The sequence below is a fragment of the Pagrus major genome, chromosome 22, assembly GCF_040436345.1.
Source record: "Pagrus major chromosome 22, Pma_NU_1.0".
Taxonomy (NCBI): Eukaryota; Metazoa; Chordata; class Actinopteri; order Spariformes; family Sparidae; genus Pagrus; species Pagrus major.
In genome coordinates, this window is record NC_133236.1 from 6,364,170 (window position 1) to 6,385,564 (window position 21,395).

At 41.9% G+C, this 21,395-nt stretch overlaps 1 protein-coding gene across 1 annotated transcript; it reads right to left on the reverse strand.

The window, feature by feature from the left end:
* Positions 1 to 2,605: 2,605 nt before the first annotated feature.
* ddhd1b (DDHD domain containing 1b) lies at positions 2,606 to 20,985 on the reverse strand. The gene is made up of 13 exons (XM_073493231.1): positions 20,229 to 20,985; positions 19,215 to 19,391; positions 18,669 to 18,797; positions 14,835 to 14,982; positions 14,641 to 14,750; positions 12,678 to 12,784; positions 12,162 to 12,418; positions 9,206 to 9,281; positions 8,036 to 8,185; positions 7,732 to 7,796; positions 7,198 to 7,376; positions 5,088 to 5,345; positions 2,606 to 2,801 (listed from the first exon to the last, which is right to left on the reverse strand). The coding sequence occupies exons 1-13, from the start codon at positions 20,983 to 20,985 to the stop codon at positions 2,617 to 2,619; spliced, it is 2,598 nt and encodes an 865-aa protein (XP_073349332.1). The 3' UTR covers positions 2,606 to 2,616.
* Positions 20,986 to 21,395: the final 410 nt, after the last annotated feature.

The window sequence follows — 21,395 nt, forward strand, 5'->3', positions numbered from 1 at the left end:
AAAAATTACAAGCGTGTTTGAAGGTGCAGTACCAGCAGAGGGCAGTAGTGATGGGAGCAAACAGAGCAGAAAGAGCCCAGAATTCTGTGACCATGTTGCTCTTTTTGAGGATCCAGACTGTTGCAAATTAACCACAAAAAAAAACCCCTCGGCTTATGTGCACATGACACACATCTGTTATGATCAATTATTCCCTGTTGCGTTGTGAAGACAAATAAAATTTCACTCTGTTACGATCGGATAACATGGTGACCGTCAGCTCTTCAACATGTCCAGGGAAGTGAATTCACTTTGAAAAGAGGCATCATCTGGTCTTGGCAGTGAATTTGAACTGCTGATTTTATACATGAACGACTACCGGTCTCACACAACAATAAGTTTCACCTGAGGAAACTAAAGATTCCCAAACTCATGAAGGGGAGCGTCCTGTGTTTAAAAAATGAAAGTAGTAAATGTGATTGGCCATTACCGTCACTACCTCCCATGCACCATCACGACTGCACAGGGTGCAGGACGTGCTACTGGATTCACAAAAACAGAGCCCTTGTGTTAGTGTCAGTTTCAGACTTTGGTTTGAATTATTTTAAATACAAGGATCCCAGCTACTAATAATCTCTCTTTTCATCCAGTGGCTCCACTGTCACACCGGCAATAAAAAAACAGGTTACCTGTAAACCATGGGTATTCATGGCACATCTCATGTTACGCTACTTGCACTATATACACGTAAACACACCCCGAAACATGTTTTAATTCTTCAAGTCTGTTTTCTTCCATTTTTTTTTTTTACAGAGATTGTGTGTTGGGCTGACCTGTGGGGTTTTTCTTGAAAGGTGTGTCTTTAACCAATGACATGAACAGCGGTTGATGGAGTGGCTGTATGTACTTTTCTTCCCTGCAGTGCTATCAAACACAATTGCCGCTAACAAAGCTCCGCTAATTTGATGATAAACACGTTTCATTTCTTATAGATACTTCACAATAAAAGTCCCCCGTTATTTAGTCATTTAAGAGTCGAAGTCGAACTCAAAATAGTAAATTAAGCAGATTTGTGAAAGTATGAAAAAGGGACGCAGGAGAGAAACCAAAGAGTGAGAAGGTACAAACGCACTGAGAGCTGAACACGCTGACACTTTTCAAATTGTCTTTCACTCTGGTTTCCTGCACAGACATCAGTTGAGTATCACAACACACGCTTGTTTGAGGGTTAGGGGGGGGTCATCATGGGTTGGCCACGGCTCTGAGACGTCACCACAGCTGACTAGCAGGCGGAGCAGGCCCTTAGGCCCTACCCCGGAGAAGGTCGATCCCTAGCTCAGCTCAACTGCACACGTTAAACTGGTAATGGAAATTCAAATAAGCGCAGCATGGTTTGACACGCGTGGCCAAAAGTGCCAGGGAAAAGCCCCACTATACTCAGTGCTGTCCAAAAACAGAGGGCTGAAGCTGCTGCTGCTCTGCTAACATGTAGCTAAGGCTACGCCTCTTGTGTAGATACAGTATAAGGGTTAAGCAACTGTTGCTAATAGCCACATGGTAAGCCAATGGTGTGTCAAGGCTGTTACAGGAAGTTTGCCTCAGAGGTTTTCTGCCCTCTAGTGGTCAAAAATCACTTAATGCTACTTTATCTCAGATATGGACTGTTTCTGATCATCTGTAAAGTATTCAGGTTGTAAGATTTAATGTCTGTGTGGTGTACTGTGTTGGAAAAGATTTCTCTTTAGCCTTCTCTATAATATGACCAATGTTCTCATCTGAGGCGTGAGATCATGCAAAACTACTGAACAGATTTCTTACAAGCACAAGGTTAGACCTGGAACAAACACTTTCTCTATGGCTACAGTTTCAGCAGCACAAGGGGAGTCACAGACCAACAGATGAGTAAAACCTTGAGCAGGACGTCACTGATCCGGCTGAACAGGAAACAGCTGTTGTTTAGAGAAGACCAGGAAACAGGGAAAAGGCTTTAAGCGTTAGCACCTCTGTGAGGGCTGGGTCTGGGCACAGTATATATCCACTCAGTCTGAGGCAAAGGTCACATCCTGGTTAGCATGTGTAAACTGGGAGGAATTTAGATGTCATGTGTAAAACAGGAAAGTGACTTGTGTGTGCTTGTGTATGTGTTGGGTCAAATCATTTTCAAGTCACTCGTTTATAACAGTCATGTTAGTTTGCCCTACTAGCAGGATATGGAAGTCCAAGACCAATTTTAAAATCAAAATTAGATGTCAGATTTGTCACTTGTGGGTGCATCATTCAAGTTAGAAAAACGTATTACAGCCAAAATTAAAATGTAAAGTCCCTTACACTTTAGATTATGGCCCACAACCGACTGCCACAACTTTCAACTAAATGTAAACAATTTCAAATTAGAATTAGTCTTCCAATTTTTGACATTTCTAAAGTGTATATTCAATAATATATTCAATAATATGTATTTTTATATTCAATACTTCACACAAACATTGCATGAAGCAGTGAATTGTTTAATTTGAATCAGGAAATTTGAAAATGAAGAAGTCTATTTCATAATGTTCCATATATCGAGCTTTGAATTTTCAAAAGGTGTGAATAGAGAGTGAAGTGACCCAAGTCGTGTGTCAGATTGGACTTATGTTATGAGGTGTCTGGGTTGTCTTCTGCAGGTTCGGGCGGCTCTTGTGGTCTGTACATGAAGGTGAGGAGGAACAGAGCCACATCATAAGAGCACCAATAGGCTGTGTGTGAGGTCACAGCTGACCAGTAGCGGCTCTCCACTAATCCCTCCCGCAGCTCGAAGTCGATGCGTCTCTCCAGTTCCACTGGAAGAGAGAAAATAACGGATCAGTATCCACCTCATCAAGTGTCACAAGACATTTTCATTACTAGTTCTGAGCCGTGATGGACTTCATGCTCACTGTTTGGATGTGAAGCGTATATTTTTCTGTACAGGTCGAAAGTGTACTAACAATTTACAACATGCAAAATATGTGCAGGGTCTAATGCTTTGATAAATAACAGATGGTCCGCTTTACTATCTTCAGCTGACTTTCCATCAGCATGTGAGTGGCTAGATAATGAGTGAAGTTTTATTTTTAGGTGACCTATTCCTTGAAATTACACTTTAAAGTGAAATCACACTTCACAGTACACATTTTATGTTTTTTATATATTCATTGAACAAAACAAGTTTTTAACAGAAGCAGTTTGGATTGCAATCCTGATTTGATGGAACTCGGTAAGAAAAATCACTCAGTGGTAAAGAATCTCTGATAGAGGTTTATAGAAAGGTGTGGAATAATGACATAAACAGGCCCAGTTCCAATGCCTCCACAGGAAGAGAAACTCATTTATTCCTATCATTCGCCAAAAAGTTGAACATGTAAACAAGGACAGATAAAAAGCACAAGTCTTGTTGTAAGCTGTTTGGCATTAGGTTTACACTGGAGCAGAGCGGGACATCAGCCAGCAGTGATTCTCAATGAGCAGACTGCTGCCTGGTGCTGCAAACATGCTATGAGAGTGATGGATGATGTTTATGGAGAGTTGTTCTGACACTTATTATTATTATTATTATTATTATTATTATTATTATCAATATTTGTTATGGAATCTTCTAGGGCCAATGAGAAAAGTAATTTCATGTTGTGCAGCAAAAAATATTGACCTAACATTGCCTACACTGACAGAGATATTTTAAAGGGATAGGTGCCTCAGTATAATCGTTATGATCAAATATGTGATAGTAAACACATTTATATAATCTCTCTATATAGTATCATATAGTCTCTGTAATTAAACAGGCATGTTTGTTTAAAGAGACAGTTCAAGAAATTGGATGCAAATAAAAATGAGGTTCTAATTAAGCTCTAGAGTCATTTAAGTCTTTCACAGAGATTTTTAAGTCTCCACATTCAGCACAATTAAGCACTTGGACTCAAGGATGAACTGATTGAATTTTGATGGTCAAAGGTCACTGTGACCTCACAAAACACATTTTTGGCTATTAATATTTTTGGCTACAATATTTTACACACATGTCGAATGGAATAAAATGATGAAGTTAGAGTGACATTTTTCGTCCAAAAAGGTCAAAGATCAACTTTCCTGTGACATCATCATATTTAGCAAAAAATGCTCTGGCCATTATTCACTACCATAATTCAGGACCAGCAACCTGCCTGCATATGACCGCAGGGTGGTAATTCTAGTTGAATTATGGAGTATTAATATTGTATTATGAATTGTCACCTTATATTTTACTCTGACATCTCTGAACATCCAAAGTAAACAATGAAGTCACTTCTTATAACAATCAAAAATAATATTTTTGACATTTAAATAATATTTTCCATGACCCTCTGAACCTTGGCTTGACTTTTCATAAATGAGTAAGGGAAAGGATTAAAAAACGTTGTACTGGTCTCAGTGCAAGGTACAAGTCTGTTGAAACCCCTCTGACCACAGCCACCATCACTGCTGGGTGTGGTCAAGTGTGGGCCGTTGTACTTGTGATCACACCCAACTGTGATGTAGAGTGGTACACAGCCACAGCTGCACGCATGTTGTCTCCAGGGCGAGACGGATACTTCGACTGGGTGAGGTGAATCTTTAGGTCAGGGCTCTTGGCTGTCTTACTGTGAGATCAGCAAAGTGTTTGAGACTTTTTTTGAGCACGATATAAACACGTTGTCAGTCCACTTGTCTGCTGACACAATGTGTCTGTGATGGTAAAACTGTGTGTAGATGTGTGACTGGCTTTGGACTTTAAATATGATGATTTAGTCGTACTGAATAGTGTCACTTCAACAACAAACAGTCCTGTCTGAAATATCAGCCTCACACTTTACTGTCCACAGAAATGTCTGTCCAGGTGACATGATATCACCAAGTGCCGCCCCACTCCGTTAACAGAGTTTGGAGTCCTCACACACTTATGGTGCTGTCACTGTGATTAAAGTCTGTCAGGGTTTGGAGCTGAGAGGGGCGACAATGGAACTGGACCAGAGAGCTCTTGAGAAAAATGGAGAACATAGAAAAGGAAGTAGTGGGTATGACTGACGTTGACCCTCTGATGTAGAGTTTCACAGCGGAGCCACAGTACTTACACGAGGTGCTGTCCATGACAGCTGAGGTGGACTGGGACATGGCCGGCTCTACCTCCTTCCCCTCCTCCTCTATTTGCTTGTCCTTTTCTTCGCTCTCTGTCACTGCTACTCCTTCCTCTCCTGATGCCACATTTTCCACTTCAGAAGCTCCACCTTCAGAATCTGATGGCTCCTCCTCCACCCCGCCCACCTGGCCACTAGAGCGGGAAAAGCGGGAAAACAGGATTCCTCCGATTCCCTTTCCAATACTTGCAGCACCTGCAGGACAGTAAGAGGGTGGGTGAGCATTCCTATGGAAGCCCAGAATCCATGTTAAATGATGTTCAGACCTGACCCCAGGCCCTGTCGTGGCCCTCAGACAGGGGACACTGGCTTTAATTCTTACACTGTGTCTGCTGAAGTTACACTACAATTGCTAGCCCAACTGGCTAACTAGAACTAGCTAACACTAGTTCAAGCGAGCCACCAGAACCACAAATATAATGTATAGAGCATTTTTCCAGTCTTCATGCTTATCACGGCTTCTATTTGCAGGCTCATGTTCAGCATACAGACACAAGAGTGGTATCGATCTGAACATCTATCTCTCAGCAATAAGTGAAGACACATTTTTTTTCTTTTCCTTTTTTTCCAAATCATCCCTTTGAAGAGAATTCTCAGCTGCCTACCCCGCCAAGGACTCTAATGCACACTTCAAGCATTATATGAATTACAATAAACATGTTATTAGGGCTGAAACCATTCTTCACGTAACTCAAGAAACTCGAGTGACTTGATTAGTAAAAAACATTTGGCAGATTTGTTTGATCCGGGGTAACTATACAGCAAACTGTGTATCGCATGGGTGATTATTTATATTGCACAACTTCTGTTGATGCGCTGTAACGTGAACTTGAAATCAGGCGTGGATTGCAAAAATAATGAGAAAGAGCGAGAAGAAAACAGCTTGGGGCAGAAATAAGAGACACCCCAGAGAAAAAGACAGAGAACGTCCAAAGTGTGTGATCACTACAACGTGAACATTTTTTGGGGTGTATTAGGGGTGTGAGGCACACAGAACTCAGACTGTAGTCCATGTGTGGTGTCAAGCACACACACGTCTGCTGTTGGTTGTCTCTGAGACTTCGCCTGTCACCGTTACAGAAAGTTGCACTCCTGGTGACGCCAAGATGCAGATTTGATGGAGGTATGCACTCTACTGATTGCCATTCTAGTTGAACTTGAATTTACCTTTCAGTTTATCCAGTGAGTGATAACTAAAAGGGTTTGTCACAAGGCTCAGTTGGAATAACTGTCCCCTCACAGTTCGAAGGTTCTGGGCGCAAATCTACCAGCCTGTAGTTTAAATGTCTCCCTGTGTTGGTTCCCAGCAAGTTGGAATTATGAAAAGTCTGTAATATATAATTTAAAGAGTTTCATCATGCACACTGTTCATTGCTTGCTTGTTTTGACCAAAAGAGCGCATTTTGGAGTCAGGTTTCACATCCATCGCAATTCTTTTGTTTTGTTTTTTGTAGACTTCTCTACAATTCTGGGCAAAAAGTCAGACACGTTTTCATGGGGTGTTGGACTGGTCACGGATCCTGTTTGTGATATTCATGGACAGAATCTCAACGTATAGTTGGGGTGAAAAGAGTGTCTGGTCTGCAGAAGGAGCTGAGTCCGGGGGCAAAACTTTCGGTTTACCAGTCGATCTACGTTCCAATCCTCACCTACAGGTAGTGATCAAAGAATGAGGTTGTGGATACAAGTGGCTGAAATGAGTTGCTGGGCTCAACCTCCTGAGCGAGGTTTACTGTTGGCAGTGATATCATCATGGTGGGTTTTATACTGGTGCACAAGACCAAAATGAGTGATTACAAGTGAAATATAACACACATGTGTCCATTGTGTTCCCCCTCTAGGATTTAGTCATGCTACTAGCAGGCCTGTGACTGACCCGTCCTGGTCTGCGGGTTGCCTTCGCCATAGCAGGATTCGTAATCAGGCGTGCCGGTCATAGAATGATTGTCTGAATCCACAGATGAAATAAGTGTGGATGGTCAAAAACACCACTTATGTTCTACTGCATCTGCCATCTATGCAGCCAGAATCCTCACTGTGTGCTCACCCATGATGCTGGCCTTGCCCAGGCTGGTGATGGACTCTCCGTAGTGGCGTCGGGCCTGGGGCGGGGAGGTGCAGGGGCTGGGGATGCTCTCTGAGTCAGAGACAGATGTGGTTTCTTTTGGTAGGTTGAGCAGTGTGGGCCTGATCTGATCGTATGGTGTTGGGCTGGTGGTGTTGTACCTGCACATCACACCCACATCAACATCAGATCGATGAAACATATAGTCCACCCTGTCTCCAGCTGTGATTTCAATAACTGGGCATACTGTAACTGTAATCAGAGTTGGGTTATACTGTATAATAAAATACTGACATAACAGGCACAACTGACATATTAATGACATCACAATTATTAAGCCAAGTATGCCATTGCTCTTATTGTAAACTGCTTAGAGCTGATAATAACAGATGAGATACTGTGGATAAAAATTTTTTTAAAAATGATTACAGAATCTACTGCTTTGATCTTTTCACATGAGAAATCATTAATAACCAGCATATTATCTGTCGTATACAAGCACAGGACTTGTCTTACCAGTGGATTTGAACAGGCGTAATGTTATTGTAGTGTTTTAAGATAAGAGGCTCCAATCTGTATGCCTGAAACAAACAAACACAAATATTTGAGCAGTTCTGGATTTATCACAAAATGACTCCTGACTAGAAATGCTTCTCATTTAGTTTCATCATTTGGTTGTGTTATATGAAGACATCATCACAGACTAGACCATAGCTTATCCCTTTAAATCTGACAACATATCATAATCATAAAAATGGCTGATTGCATGATTGCAATCCGAGCAGGATAGGGACACTCAGTTGTGGGTTCTGTAGCTCACCACGGGGTCTGTGGGATGGAATATGTTGAAGAGGCGTTTGCAGATAGATGTGGGGAGTATGTGGTCCTGCACACCATTGTTTCCAGGCCGGATCCCTCGCAATGCCAGGAAAACGGCCAGAGGAGAGCCCATGCAGAAGAAATTTTCTACCTACAACACAGAGAACAGAATACAACATGAGAGGATATGAGACCCTCTACAGAGCACATGATGTGACCCTATAGGACGGCCAGCCCACAGTGTCAGAGCCACCACTTAAAAGGCATGATTTTAGTTGAGTGTGGGGCACAACCAGAAAGCCCTGGTCAGACGACCTAGTGACCTACTGGTGATGTGAGGATGGAGCAGCTCAGAAATATGACCATGCAGGACTTTATTCTTGTAATGAATCCTGAACTTAACAGGAAGCCAATGTTTAAAGAACATAAAATCGGACCTGTTGCATGACTGGCAGTGAGATGTCACTGTTGGGTAGATTTTGTTTATCAAACACACGAACAAAGCAACACAGTACTTACAATAATCACAGTATAAACGTCACATGCTGGACAACCATGTTTAACTTTATATTTTTAAACGTTATGAATGAAAATAACGTCAAGAATAGCATTTTTCGGAACGCAAACGAAAAGCCAGTTGTCCACTCGGGAGTGATGTCACAATGATTTGGCCAATGAATGAGTACTCACTAGACCAGCTGACTGTTGACGCAAGAATTGAATTAAGTGAAACTATAAAACTACTGTTAGAAGGTAGAAAACAAAGAATTCTCCCTTTAAATCAGAGGGTTTGTAGTTTGAATCAGAGGGTTTGTAGCTTGAATCAGAGGGTTTGTAGCTTGAATCAGAGGGTTTGTAGTTTGAATCAGAGGGTTTGTAGCTTGAATCAGAGGGTTTGTAGTTTGAATCAGAGGGTTTGTAGCTTGAATCAGAGGGTTTGTAGCTTGAATCAGAGAGTTTGTAGTTTGAATCAGAGGGTTTGTAGCTTGAATCAGAGGGTTTGTAGTTTGAATCAGAGGGTTTGTAGCTTGAATCAGAGGGTTTGTAGCTTGAATCAGAGGGTTTGTAGCTTGAATCATGTCTATGACACATGCTAGACAGGACATTTCTGGCATTTCTGGCTCGTGAAAACTGACGACAGACACAGTAAAATCCAACACTTCAACTTTACCTTGAATTTCAAGGCTGGCACTGCTACACAAGACGAGGTCTGCAGACCCTGGAACTGATCCTCCAAGTCCCTCAACCTAGGGACATTGATATCATACAGAGAATTCCATTACTCCAATGAAACCCTGGTGTACACTCAAATCAAATCAAAATGTTAACTTACCATCCAAAAGAGAAATGCATTTGGTCAAAGGTGCAACTCCTTTTTTTGTTTTTATAATCTTGGTGTCCAAACAGTAGTATTGCAATTCTGATGTAGGAGTGAGCAACATAGAAGAGATGCTGGATGTATTATTATCATTACAACCAACAGTCCAAACAAGTTGGGTGGCTGTGTAAAATGTAAATAAAGTAAGAATGCAATGATTTGCAAATTCTTTTCAACCTATATTCAACTGAATATAGAACAAAGACAGATTTAAACCATGGGCGTAGGTTTCTATATAGATGGTCGTGACATGTCACAACCAATGTTCGAGGATTGCAAAATAGTCACTACCAATATTTGTCATTTTAATTTTATATAGGAAAAATCTACATTCATTGACAATGTTGAAATACTATTTCAAATTTTCAATATAGTACACATATGGTAGCATTAATAAAAACTATTTTACATTTGTTCACGTTTTGTTTTTTTGCCACGTTCCGACATTGATTCCGTGCTATGACGACCCATATCCGCTGTTTTTATTGGCTGCGACAGAGTGATGGTTAGTGGGCCACTGCTGATCTGGTGTCAGTCAGGTAACCCCGCGGCCCCACATGCGACTCAGAAGAACAACAAACGTCCATGTGCTGAAATTAAAACGCCCCGCATCTGTCAATCGGGACTGGGGACTCCTACTTCAATGCAGTAGGCTAAGCTCCGGAGACAATGCCACCTCCAAAAAAGAAAAGGGACATTCAAACGTATTTCACTACCGCGGCTGTAAGTATAGTGTGCACAGAATCACGTAAAAAAACGAATAGCATTCAGAGTGCGATGTTTAGCTAAGTGTGTCTTCCCCGTTTCCCACCCTCATGTAAAGGCTCTCTTATACCCTCCGTTAATAACTCGTTAATAACGGAAACGGACACCTAATGAAAGCTCTGTGCGTGAGCTTTAGATAACAGAGAAGACAGATGCAAGCCATGTGCAGGTTAAGAATATGTTTTTTGTCTAGAAGAATTCTTCTTGCCCGGTTTGGCCTTATAGCAGGTTTCGTTTCATCAGCCCTAAATACACCATGGCAACACGTAAGCTCGGCTATATCCTAACATAATGTTGTCAAATGAGCCCATTGAATTGACAGTTCTCATCTCTTTGAACTATATGCATTGCCATGAGTCTCTGGATATTTTAATGCGTAGTCATTTTGTTTGTAGTACTGGGGCTGCTGTGCTGGTCTAAATATCCATAGGCCTATCCATTATGATCTTGGATACCGTTAATGTTTTGCCTGTTATTTGCGGTGCACAGTCGCCATCTACTGACCACTTAGTGGTAATGAAATGCGTGGTATTACCGTTTCGACTTCCTATTCAAGAAGCGGGTGGGTGAGGTTGGTAATGTCACTACCAAAGCTGAGACCAAACCTACGCCCTTGATTTAAACCATCTATGGTGCAAAGGCTTTTAAAGGGAATGGAAAATGACACTGATTGGTTTAATGTATGTTATACTCAAAACACACCAATGACTAATTAAGAATCTAAATACAGGCTTACAGCTAGAGCTAGGCGATATCACTATCAATATTGCCACAATATTGTAGGGACTGTTGGTACTTTCACAAAATATCAACACAATGAGATTTTTGATAAATATTCATCAGTAATGTGGATCTAAGGACTAACTGGGTAAAGGCAAGGATTAGATCAAGCAGAACAGTCTGGTACGTAGGGCAATATATAGATATTATATTGTTACAGTGACATTAAACTATATATGGTCTTAGATTTTGGATAATGTTAAGTCATGATATGACATAGATGTCCTGGTTTCCTGGTTTCAAAGGCTGCATTACAGTAAGGTGATGTCATTTTCTGGCCTACTTGTTCTAATACTTGCTTTTACCCACTTACTCATTATATTCATTGTAGGAGCCATGAATTAATGACTTTTTGCAATATCAATCAGGCTTGTGAGGATTTATATTATGGTATTGTTGGTTGTTTATTGTGTGATCGTGGTGATTGAAAGGGTATATGCTGTGACTCTCATAATATAACCACCTGTTAACCTGCATGTGTAGGTGGAGAGAGGGTGATTGGATTGCCGTACTTTTTGTTGACCGCTACATTCATTTTGATCGCTGTTTTTTAAGTTAATCTTATATGTTGATCTTTATAATTAATAAAGTTTTTTTGACGTATTTTTCCAGATCTCAGCAAATCTTTTTGATAGTGAGTCGGACAAGATAACCTCGGTCCAATCTCAGCCTCTCAGCGACTTTTACTTTGTTTCCTGATGTCGCTGCATCCACACTACAGAGGAATAATCTCATTGTCTTCATATTTCATGAAAGTACCAATGATCATCTCAACAATATTGTTGCAATATTGATATTGCATTTTGGGCATATTTGGTCAAACATACATCAAAAAAGATATTTCATTTTGTCACCCAGTCGAGCATTTATAAAGTGCTTTTGAGAAAATGTGAAAATATGGAGATGTATATCAGGTATCGAGATGTAGTCTAAAAATATGGCAAAATTATTTTAAGGGCATATCGCCCAGCCCTACTGGTAAGTTAACTGGTAAGAAAATTAGATCTCTTTAACAATATCCAAAATCTAAGAACATATATGTATATAGTCTCATTTCACTATAACAATATAATAGCTTTCAGTGCCATCCTCTATAGACTCCTCCATTATTATAACAGGTTTTTGTAGTAGAAGAGCGTCTGTGTGGGTCTGTTTTGGCAGGGAAGGAAAGATAGGATATACCATGCAAGAACCCATGCAGTACCTGAGGTGTGTGAGTCTCAGCTGCTCCTGAAGATGGCGCTCCTTGTCACTCGGCCAGCGGACCTTCGTCTCCTCCGGGTCCAGCGCTTCTTGGTGATGAAAGCGAACCGGGTCCCAGCCTGTCATGATGTCAAAGGTGATGACGCAGCCCAGCGAGTGCGACACAATGGACACCTTCCCGTGTTTCTCAAAGTCTGGATTCCGCGAGCAGAAGAGTGAGTAGAGACGATTCAGCTCCAGAGTCAAACCCCTGGTTATCTATATACACACACAGACACACAACAACAAAACACATAAGCAAATTGTGAGATATTTGCCTCCGTTGCTAATTTTATGTCGGTCAAATAGATTTGGTTATGTTTTATGCTTCATAGTCTGGATTATTCATCTGATATTTCACAGTCAGGCAGCAGACCATGAAAAACAGCAGGGTGTCAAAGTGCAGTAATGCAGCTGTGAGGAGACAGAGCGAGGCTGAACTTCAGGATGGATGAGTGTAGTGTAGTCTCAGCCTCACCTCGTCTCTGTACAGAGGGCTGGTGTAATACATGATGTCCATGGCGCTGCTGTTCAGCATGTCTCTTAGACCTCGCACTTTATCTGGCGTGATTGAATCCACCGTGTCTGCAGAGTGGACATACACAAACATCCAACACAGCTGTCACACACTCTTCAAGGAAAATGACTATTTTTCTTTTTTTTAACAATATTTTTATGGAAAATGACTTATTCCTTAACGCAGTTTAATTTCCCATGAAAAAAACAGTGATTTTGATTTGCCATAAAACATATCAAGACATATTTTTATGTTTTACAAAGACCATAAGTAGATGTTGATAATAACTATATGATATAATAGTATAGATATTATTGATATAACTAACTTCAAGCACCTCTGTTCAGTCACACTGTCACCTTGATGACACGAGATAAAAAATGACCAAATGTCATTGAAAGCAGGGGAGGAGAGTCAGATCAGCTGTTTCAGTGATCCTCTAAACCGCTCACTTTGAGATATCCACAAGCCAAAATATCACCCACACATCTGGCAATCTAACCATACAATCTGCTGATTTAACTCAAGCCCCCCAAGGGGATAAACCCAATTAACGTTTGCCAACAATTGCAAGGCTCTAAAAAGAGCTTAATTGTCAGTTTCTTGTGCAACACTTTGATATTGAACGCTGCAGATTCCACTGCAGCCACATTGTTTCCTCTCAGCAGTCATGTCCAACCATCAGCTGAACACCACTGTTTGTTTCCTGCTGTCAGTAACACTGTGTGCAGAAAATGTAATGTCCTTCACCTTACTTTATACTGAAATCACAGTTCTTGTGATTTTTGATATAAGGATTTTTTAAAATATTTCTATTGTATATTATGTTTGTATTACTATCACTACTCCACTAACGAGCTTACTGAATGTATTTCCATTAAACTTGGATGGAGGATGTGTCTCAGCCCAGGACAGCCACCATCAACTTTTGGGTGGATCCGGATAAAGGGACAGATTCTTTAGATAGGTTTAACATTTTTGTTAATTTCTCAAGGCATAATGCTTACAAAGTATGCACAATGAGTACAAAAGGGGACTGCTGGAGCCTTGGCAGAGGTAAACACAGTTTTTTTATACTTTATATTTTTCTGGTTATGTCACCTATGGTAATGGTTTCCTCCCAGAGAATGTTACAGCGTAAAGGTGGTTGCTGGAGTGGTTAACATGAGCAACAATCCCTTTTTCAAGTGTGAAATAAAAAATTTAATTAGTTATACACACTTATCATTTAAGAAATATAGGCATGATTTGCTTTGCAAGACAGCTGGCTACTAACAGTTAAAGTTAGCTTCTGTGTAGGTGTGGCTACGGGTCACATGTACCGAGGCTAGTGGTGATGATGGATCTTTGAAGGAGGCTGAACAGTTTGGAAAATAGTTTACTACTGCTCAGTCTGAGCTTTGAGCTGACACCGCTGTGTGATGTCAGCAGTCTCATCTGTACTCATGCTGCTTCCTGTGTGTTGTATTTGAAAATACAGCTATTACCATATGTTGGCACATTCCTTTTAGCAGTGGCTTTGTTATCTAAGTTCTTTAAATTAATTATCATTGTGGATATTGTCTTTTTATGTGAATTTATGCCCCTTTAATTAATGGGCGGATGCAGACATGATTCAACTTTTGATCAAGAAAACTGAATCATTCAATAGACATTATATATCAAATTGTGTCATTTTTTTAATTTATTTTTTTCCTGGGATGGACCCCTATGCCCCCCCGCTCTTGTCGTGCCCCTTCAGAATTTTGGCTTGCATGACAAACCTGATTCTGATCCTGCTATTTCACACGTTCAATAGGTGGAACAGTGTAACTGTAATTTAAACACATTTTAAGGAAGAACATACCCTACATAATGGTACTACAGTTTTCCTGTGTAAATATGGTTGTTGTTGAGGATGTTCGCGAGCTTCATGGAAGCATACCTCCATCCAAAGCTAGTTTTGACCTCCACTCCACAGGAAGGAACTCTACATGCTCTGTGGTGCGATCAGAGAAATGCTTCTCCTCCATCTTCCTGGCAGCGTCTCTCATCCTGCACGCCAGCCGAGACAAAACAATTACTTCAAGAATGATCCTGATTCCTTTTCAATTATCTGAAAACGTATCGATATCTCACATGCTGGTGTTCCTGATGATGCGGCCCTGGTCCATCTTCTGGCCGATGCCGTGCACCACGAAGACGATGTGTGTGGTTTCAGGTGGGGTGTCCTCAGGTGCCGCCTCCTCCACGTATCCCCGATGGAGACGTGTGCCACTGCTGGAGGCTGAAGACATGAGAGGGAACATTAATACCTGAGGTGATGTGTTGCACAGCACTGTGCCTGTCTGTAGTCAGCTGTCTGACATTGCCAGCTAATGACTATTAAATAGATATAATGGTTTTCATGAATAGCTACAGCACGTCTAAGTCTGTTCTCTAACCTACAACTTGTCAGCACACTTGCGATAAAGTGCGATACAACAACAAGTGCAATATGTAAGAACTGGTCAAAGTAAATGCTCACTGCTGCCAACTGTAGCTGCTGTTATTGTTAGTTAGCTCAGTTAGCTGTGCAGCTAGCAGCCAGGACCAGGAGCTCAAAGCACCAGAGAAGTTTTAGTGTTTACACAGCTAGCACAGGACATTTGGACCGGGACGGGACGGGACGGGGCTCTCTGGTTAGCATGTTTAACATGCTTTGCAACACCACAATACATAAATGTCACAATGTAAAACCTGTTGATAATTTTAGTTGAGTTTTGAATTTTTTCAACCAAAATTCTTACATGATGCACCTTTAATAAATCAGTGGGTCAGTTCACCCAAAGAAGGCACATTCCAGTGCACTGAATGACTTCAGGCCAGTTGTCCTGACATCACATTTGAAGACCATGGAACGGCTGCTGCTTCCTTTCCTGAGACCCCAGGTCCGCCACACACTCAACCCACTCCAGTTTGTTTACCAGGAGAAGGTGGGTGTGGATATTGCCATCCTCTATCTGCTACGCAGGGCTTACTCTCACCTGGACAAAAGGAACAGTACTGTAAGAATCATGTTTTTTTATTTTTCCAGTGCCTTCTACACCATCCAGCCCCTCCTACTGAGAGACAAGCAGACAGAGATAAGGGTGACCTGGATCATGGACTACCTCACAGGGAGACCACATATGTCAGACTTAGTGACTGCTCCTCTGACACTGTGGTCAGTAGCACCGGCGCACCGCAGGGAAATGTGCATTCTCCTGCTTTGTTCAACCTGTACACCTCTGACTTCCAGTACAAGTCTGAGTCAGGCCACATGCAGAAATTCATAGTCTTGAATGTTCATTCAGTTCACTGGGGAAGCAGCATTAAGAAGAGGGACACTAAGTGGCTGAACAGGCTGGTGAGGAGAGCTGGCTCTGTGGATGGAAAGGAGCTGGGTTCTCTTACATCACTGGCAGAAAGGAGGACCTTTAACAAACTGCTGTCACTTATGAACAATGCCCGCCACCATCTGCACAGCACACTGACCAGCCAGAGGAGTATGTCCAGTGGCAGACTGCTGTCTCAGTACTGTTCACCTTACAGTTATAACTACCTCAGTTTGAACATTATGATGACAGTTCTTTGTAGTAATTCTAGCGGTCTAATCTAGACTTCATTCCTGTGTTTTTATTCTCATTTTCTTGTTTTTACTGTTCTATTCCTCTTTTATATCCTGTGTGTATCTGGGGTTTTGTACATGTCATATAAGCTACTGAAAGCCTAAATTTCCCTCAGGATCAATAAAGCATCCGTCCATGTTATCTCTCCATGTGGATACTTTTGGTTTCATTTGTGCAGGTTTGGAAAAAAGCTGTCTCTGTGATTTCTGCCTTCACCCCAACACAGTAGCAATGAATGAAATTAGTTTGTGCTGCTCACAGCAATGAAAACTGAAAACTGTCAACATCCTGACTGGAAACATCGCAAACTGCCATGGTTCATCACGGCCCAGGACAGGCAGGCTCTACAGCAGGTGATTTAAACCACCTGAACATCACTGGTACCATCTACAGAGCATCAGTGACATCAGTGAAGTGAGATGTCTGCACAGAGCCCAAAGATACTAAAAGACAACACCCACCCAGCCACAGTCTGTTCACCCTGCTGCCATCTGACAACAGATACACAAGTATCTGCTGCTGTACCACCAGACTACAGAGCAGCTTCGTTCCTCAGGCTGTGAGACTCCTGAACTCATCATCAACACTTCATCAAAATAAGAAACAACTATTTTTTCTTGTGTACCATAAAGGGACAACAATATGTATTGGTTGTACAACGTTGTGTTGGAGAAGCAGTGTCCCAGTTACTTGGGATTCACACTGATACAACTACAATACAACTCTGAAAAGTAGTGGTGACAATCAATTTATTCTCCATGTAGGAGCAAGGGATGTATTGAGCTGCACACCAACTGTGTGTGTGTGTGTATGTGTGTGTGTGTGTGTGTGTGTGTGTGTGTGTGTGTGTGTGTGTGTGTGCTGGTGTGAAGGCGCTTGCATTTATGTGATTGGCCAACACAGTGCTGCATCAACATAGTGGCACAATTGCAGGGGGATGTGCTGCTGTGAGCACCGCAAATAATCTTTGTTAATTTGGGTGAACTGAGCCTTTAGTGTTGTTCTTCAGCACAGAAAGCCACTACATCTGTGGCCAAAGTAGTTTCAACAACCATTCGGCTTGTAGTGGTGAAATGGCTGTACAATGTAAAAAGAAAACAGCAGCAGACAATGGAAAGCCCAACACGCCATTATTCACTTTGATTTTCTCTCAATATACATTCAAATGCAATTTTTCACGATTTTACTTTTGGCCATCTAGTGAGGTACAATAAAACACTGTGTTTTATGCCATCATAACACAGTTTTTTATAGCATTTTCCAGTCAGTGAAGACTAAAGTCAGAAGAAAGCAATGCATCGACGTAAGGTAAGTGCCATTGTTAGGCTGTAGATCTGTGGTGTCTTTGTGAACATTGTACAGTATTCCAGATTCAGAGGCTACCATCAGATACCTATTGTAAGAGAAATTTGGTACTCGTCAATTGCAAATACCACAGAAATACACATTCCACACAGAAATGATTAATACAGGTAAGTTTAAAAGACAAGGTGATCATATTCCCAGGCAAATCACAATTGATCCTCCGTAACCTGTACAATTCACAATCATCTTACAAAATTAATAAAGACGATACGCTGGCAATAACCATGCCCACCTCTTTCTGTGACGGACAACAAAATTACTGCTATATTTACACTGCAGAATACTGTACAGTTCACAAACACATCACAGAGCTACAGCCTGTAGCAGGCAGGTACTTTTTCATCGATGCATTGCTTTGGTCTGGCTTTACTCTGCACTGACTGTTTCCAGGAAGTGTTATCTTACTGGCTTTACTAAACAGAGGGAGGGGCTCATTCCACTATGTGTTGTTGATGACATACAGTACATTAGCAGTCTTTTATTATCACTCACTACAGTGGCATAAAACCTTGATTTTACGCCTTTATTACAACGTAAAAGATGGAGTTTTATTGTGTTTACGGATAAAATGGTGTTTTAAAGTAAGTTACCTGAAAAGACAGGGCATTATGGCACTTCTGGCTTTCGGGAGTCAATCAATATCCATGCATATGTAAAATACTTTCTGGTATATTCTGGAAAAGTGTAATTTGTTACACTCTCCATTGTTTGATGGGTTGTAAGCAGAAGGCAATGTGTTATTGTTTAACAGGGGGGAAGGATCTGGTTCATTTAATTGACCCTCAGTTAGCAAACCTTCTCTTCTTTAGGTTCTTTTGGTTTCTAAGCAATGGTCGAGGTGATGGATCATAACTTGCACAAAACTCAAATCATTATAAACTCAACTAAACAGCCCCTCTGTCCCTGCACACTCCATCAGATCTCTCCTCTTGTGTACTTCTTGTGATGTTTCCTTTACCTTTAGAGAAGCCGAGTTTCTGAGTGACGGTGCGTGCGATCTTGGAGGTGGTGGCATCGCTGTACAGGTACACCTCGTCCACACTGTGCCAGTCCACATGGCTCCTGCTCAGCTTCAGACTGTGGATAGCTGAGAGACAGTCGCACAGTGATTAACAGCAAGTGACACACTTCATCCAGCATAATTAATTTACCATTCCCCATGAGGTTGTGTAGAGTGTGTGTGTGTGTGAAAGTCATGACACAGACTGTACACACACTCTGTGCCTCCTTCTTTCTCAGGTGAGCTACCTACTGGTTCAGCTGGAGTCAGCTAAAATATCATCACCTGATTTGTTTTGTGGCCTCTTCTGAATGGAAGAGTTAACCCCCTCCCCCCCAACACACACACACTAACACAAACATGCACACACACAAGCACACACACACACACAGTTACCCCTTTCACAGCATTTGCAGCCTCTGTACACTCTATATACACCACTCCTCTCCACACACACCTTTATCTTCTTTGTCTGTCACCCACACTCAGTCTTGTATCCCTTACAATCCTTGCTGTCCACGGTGGTGGTCACCACATCCATCTCATAGGTGTCCCTCATCTGTTGACCCCGGAAACGGGCGAGGTGCTCAATCTCGATGAGGTCACTCTCGTCCTCCTCCAGGGGAAGCCACGATCCATCAATGAACCACTGACCCCTCATCACAGGAATACGGTCTTGCTCTGGAGGACACCATGTTTATCACACTATGTGAAAGGTTGTGTTGCCTATGCTTGCTTTATTTAATGCCCTATCTTGGAAAAAGTACAGGAAACACATACACAAAGATAGAAAGTGGGGCCAAACTCATAAGACATAAAATGAAAAACAGTGATAATAAGTTAGTTTGGCAATGAGAAGATATAAATTGTAAGTGTCACATTTTTAATGTAGTGATTTCATATATTAAGTAACTCTAATTTCAGCAGGAAGTGGTGCCAGTAAAGTAGTAATTAGTATTTGGCCTGTGTTTAATAGTGGCATTAATAAAAGGGGTAATACAAAGTGGCAGCAATGTTACTTCTTCTTGTTAGTCAAAGGACTCTTAGTACAGCAGCAGTAGCAGGATGGTGGTGCTAACAGTACTAATGTAAAAGAATGCTAATTAAAGGAGCACTATGTAGTTTTAGAGAAGAAATTCAAAGTCAGAGTTGTAATATTTACAATATTAATGAGGTAATAATACAAATAGTTTGAATAAACAAGCTGCTCTCAGAGGAAAACAAGGTCCCAGAACACTGTTTGAAGCTAGAAAGGTGGCAGGGTCCGCCACATATAAACAAAGTAAAACAGTATAAACTGTGTTGTCCTTTAAGGTCAGCTTGTTTATTCAGTTTATTCAGTCATGAAAACAAAGAGAGTTTGTTTATTTAGTTTGTTTAGACAGAAAAAAATCAGCCAATGAAGATCTTTCTCTGCTCATTAACATCTCTTCACCAACACTACAGAGTGCTCCTTTAAAGTGTAAGCTACATGGTAACAGCTGTATCATTGTGCAGGTAAACCACTGGCATGCTCACGGTTCCAGTAAACAGGGTAGCACTCCTTCTCCCTGATATCCACTTCATACAGCCCCCCTCTGACACACACTGCCTCCACGCTGATGCGGATGTCGTCCGGGTCCCTCATCTCCTCGGACACGGAGCGCCGCTGCCCTCCGCCCCGCTGCACCGCCGACTCAACCGGGACACTTGCACTGTCCACCGCCCCGCTCTCTGGCTGGATCTCGCCGGACCTGGCTGCATCCTTGCCCTCGGCCTCGGCGGGATTGACCGGGTGTTTGACCTTGTCCGGGTTCTGCTCGCAGAATCTCCGATAGACGATCTCGATTTTTAAGGAATCGTGTCCGACGAATGGCTTCCACGTTCGCTTATCCTCTTTGTAAAACCACCTGACCTCCTCCGGTCCCAGCTCCGTGACGACCTCGCCGCGGTGCCGGGAGCTGTTGGACCGTATGCGCTTCTTGGTTGTGACATTCCCGTCACTTTCGGTGTAGTTTGGATCGATGGACAGATAGGATGAGCCCGAATATTCCTCCCCAGCAAGGCCCAGCATCATGCCATCCGGGGATAACGAGTCCCCCCGTAACAGCGGCAGGTGTCTGTCCAAGCCGTGGTGCGCCGGGTCCCTGTCCCCCGCAGCAGCACTATCTCCCATCGGATTGTCGTCGTAGCCGGACACAAACACATCATTTGCCATATCCCATTCACTACTGCTGACAGAGTTATTCTCCGAGCTCTGTTGGCGGATGGTCGGTGTCTCCTTCATATTGCTCATGATTCGGCCGCAAATGATTCGACTCAATAAATGAAAATAATACAAGAAATCACAATGATGCCGTCAGACTGTTAGAACAGATTAACGGTTTCTTTCTTCCCAGCTGGTAACATCTGTATGCCGAGCTGTTCTGACCCCCAACAACATCATAGCTACAGATTTAAAAAGCAATTATCCGGACTGTTTAAACGACATTTAACACTGTACCCCCCGCTCTCCTGTCTGTACACACTCCCGGTCATATTACCGCTTTTTCGGATAAATACAGGAATAATCAATGCACGGTACTAGCTAGGATGGTAATCTCCGATGCTCCATAACGTCAAGTAAACGCAACGACGACAAATTTAACTTCCTGTTCAAACATTCAAAATAAAATCCATGAATAAGCGATTTATACATGTTAACCT

Excerpts from the sequence above, each read along its gene's own strand:
- ddhd1b (XM_073493231.1), bottom strand. The coding sequence starts at position 20,985 with ATGAGCAATATGAAGGAGACACCGACCATCCGCCAACAGAGCTCGGAG. Across the intron at positions 8,186-9,205 it reads TGCCAGCCTTGAAATTCAAG|GTAGAAAATTTCTTCTGCAT; the intron begins GTAAAGTTGAAG and ends TCTGTGTTGTAG. Across the intron at positions 7,377-7,731 it reads ACGCCTGTTCAAATCCACTG|GTACAACACCACCAGCCCAA; the intron begins GTAAGACAAGTC and ends TGTGATGTGCAG.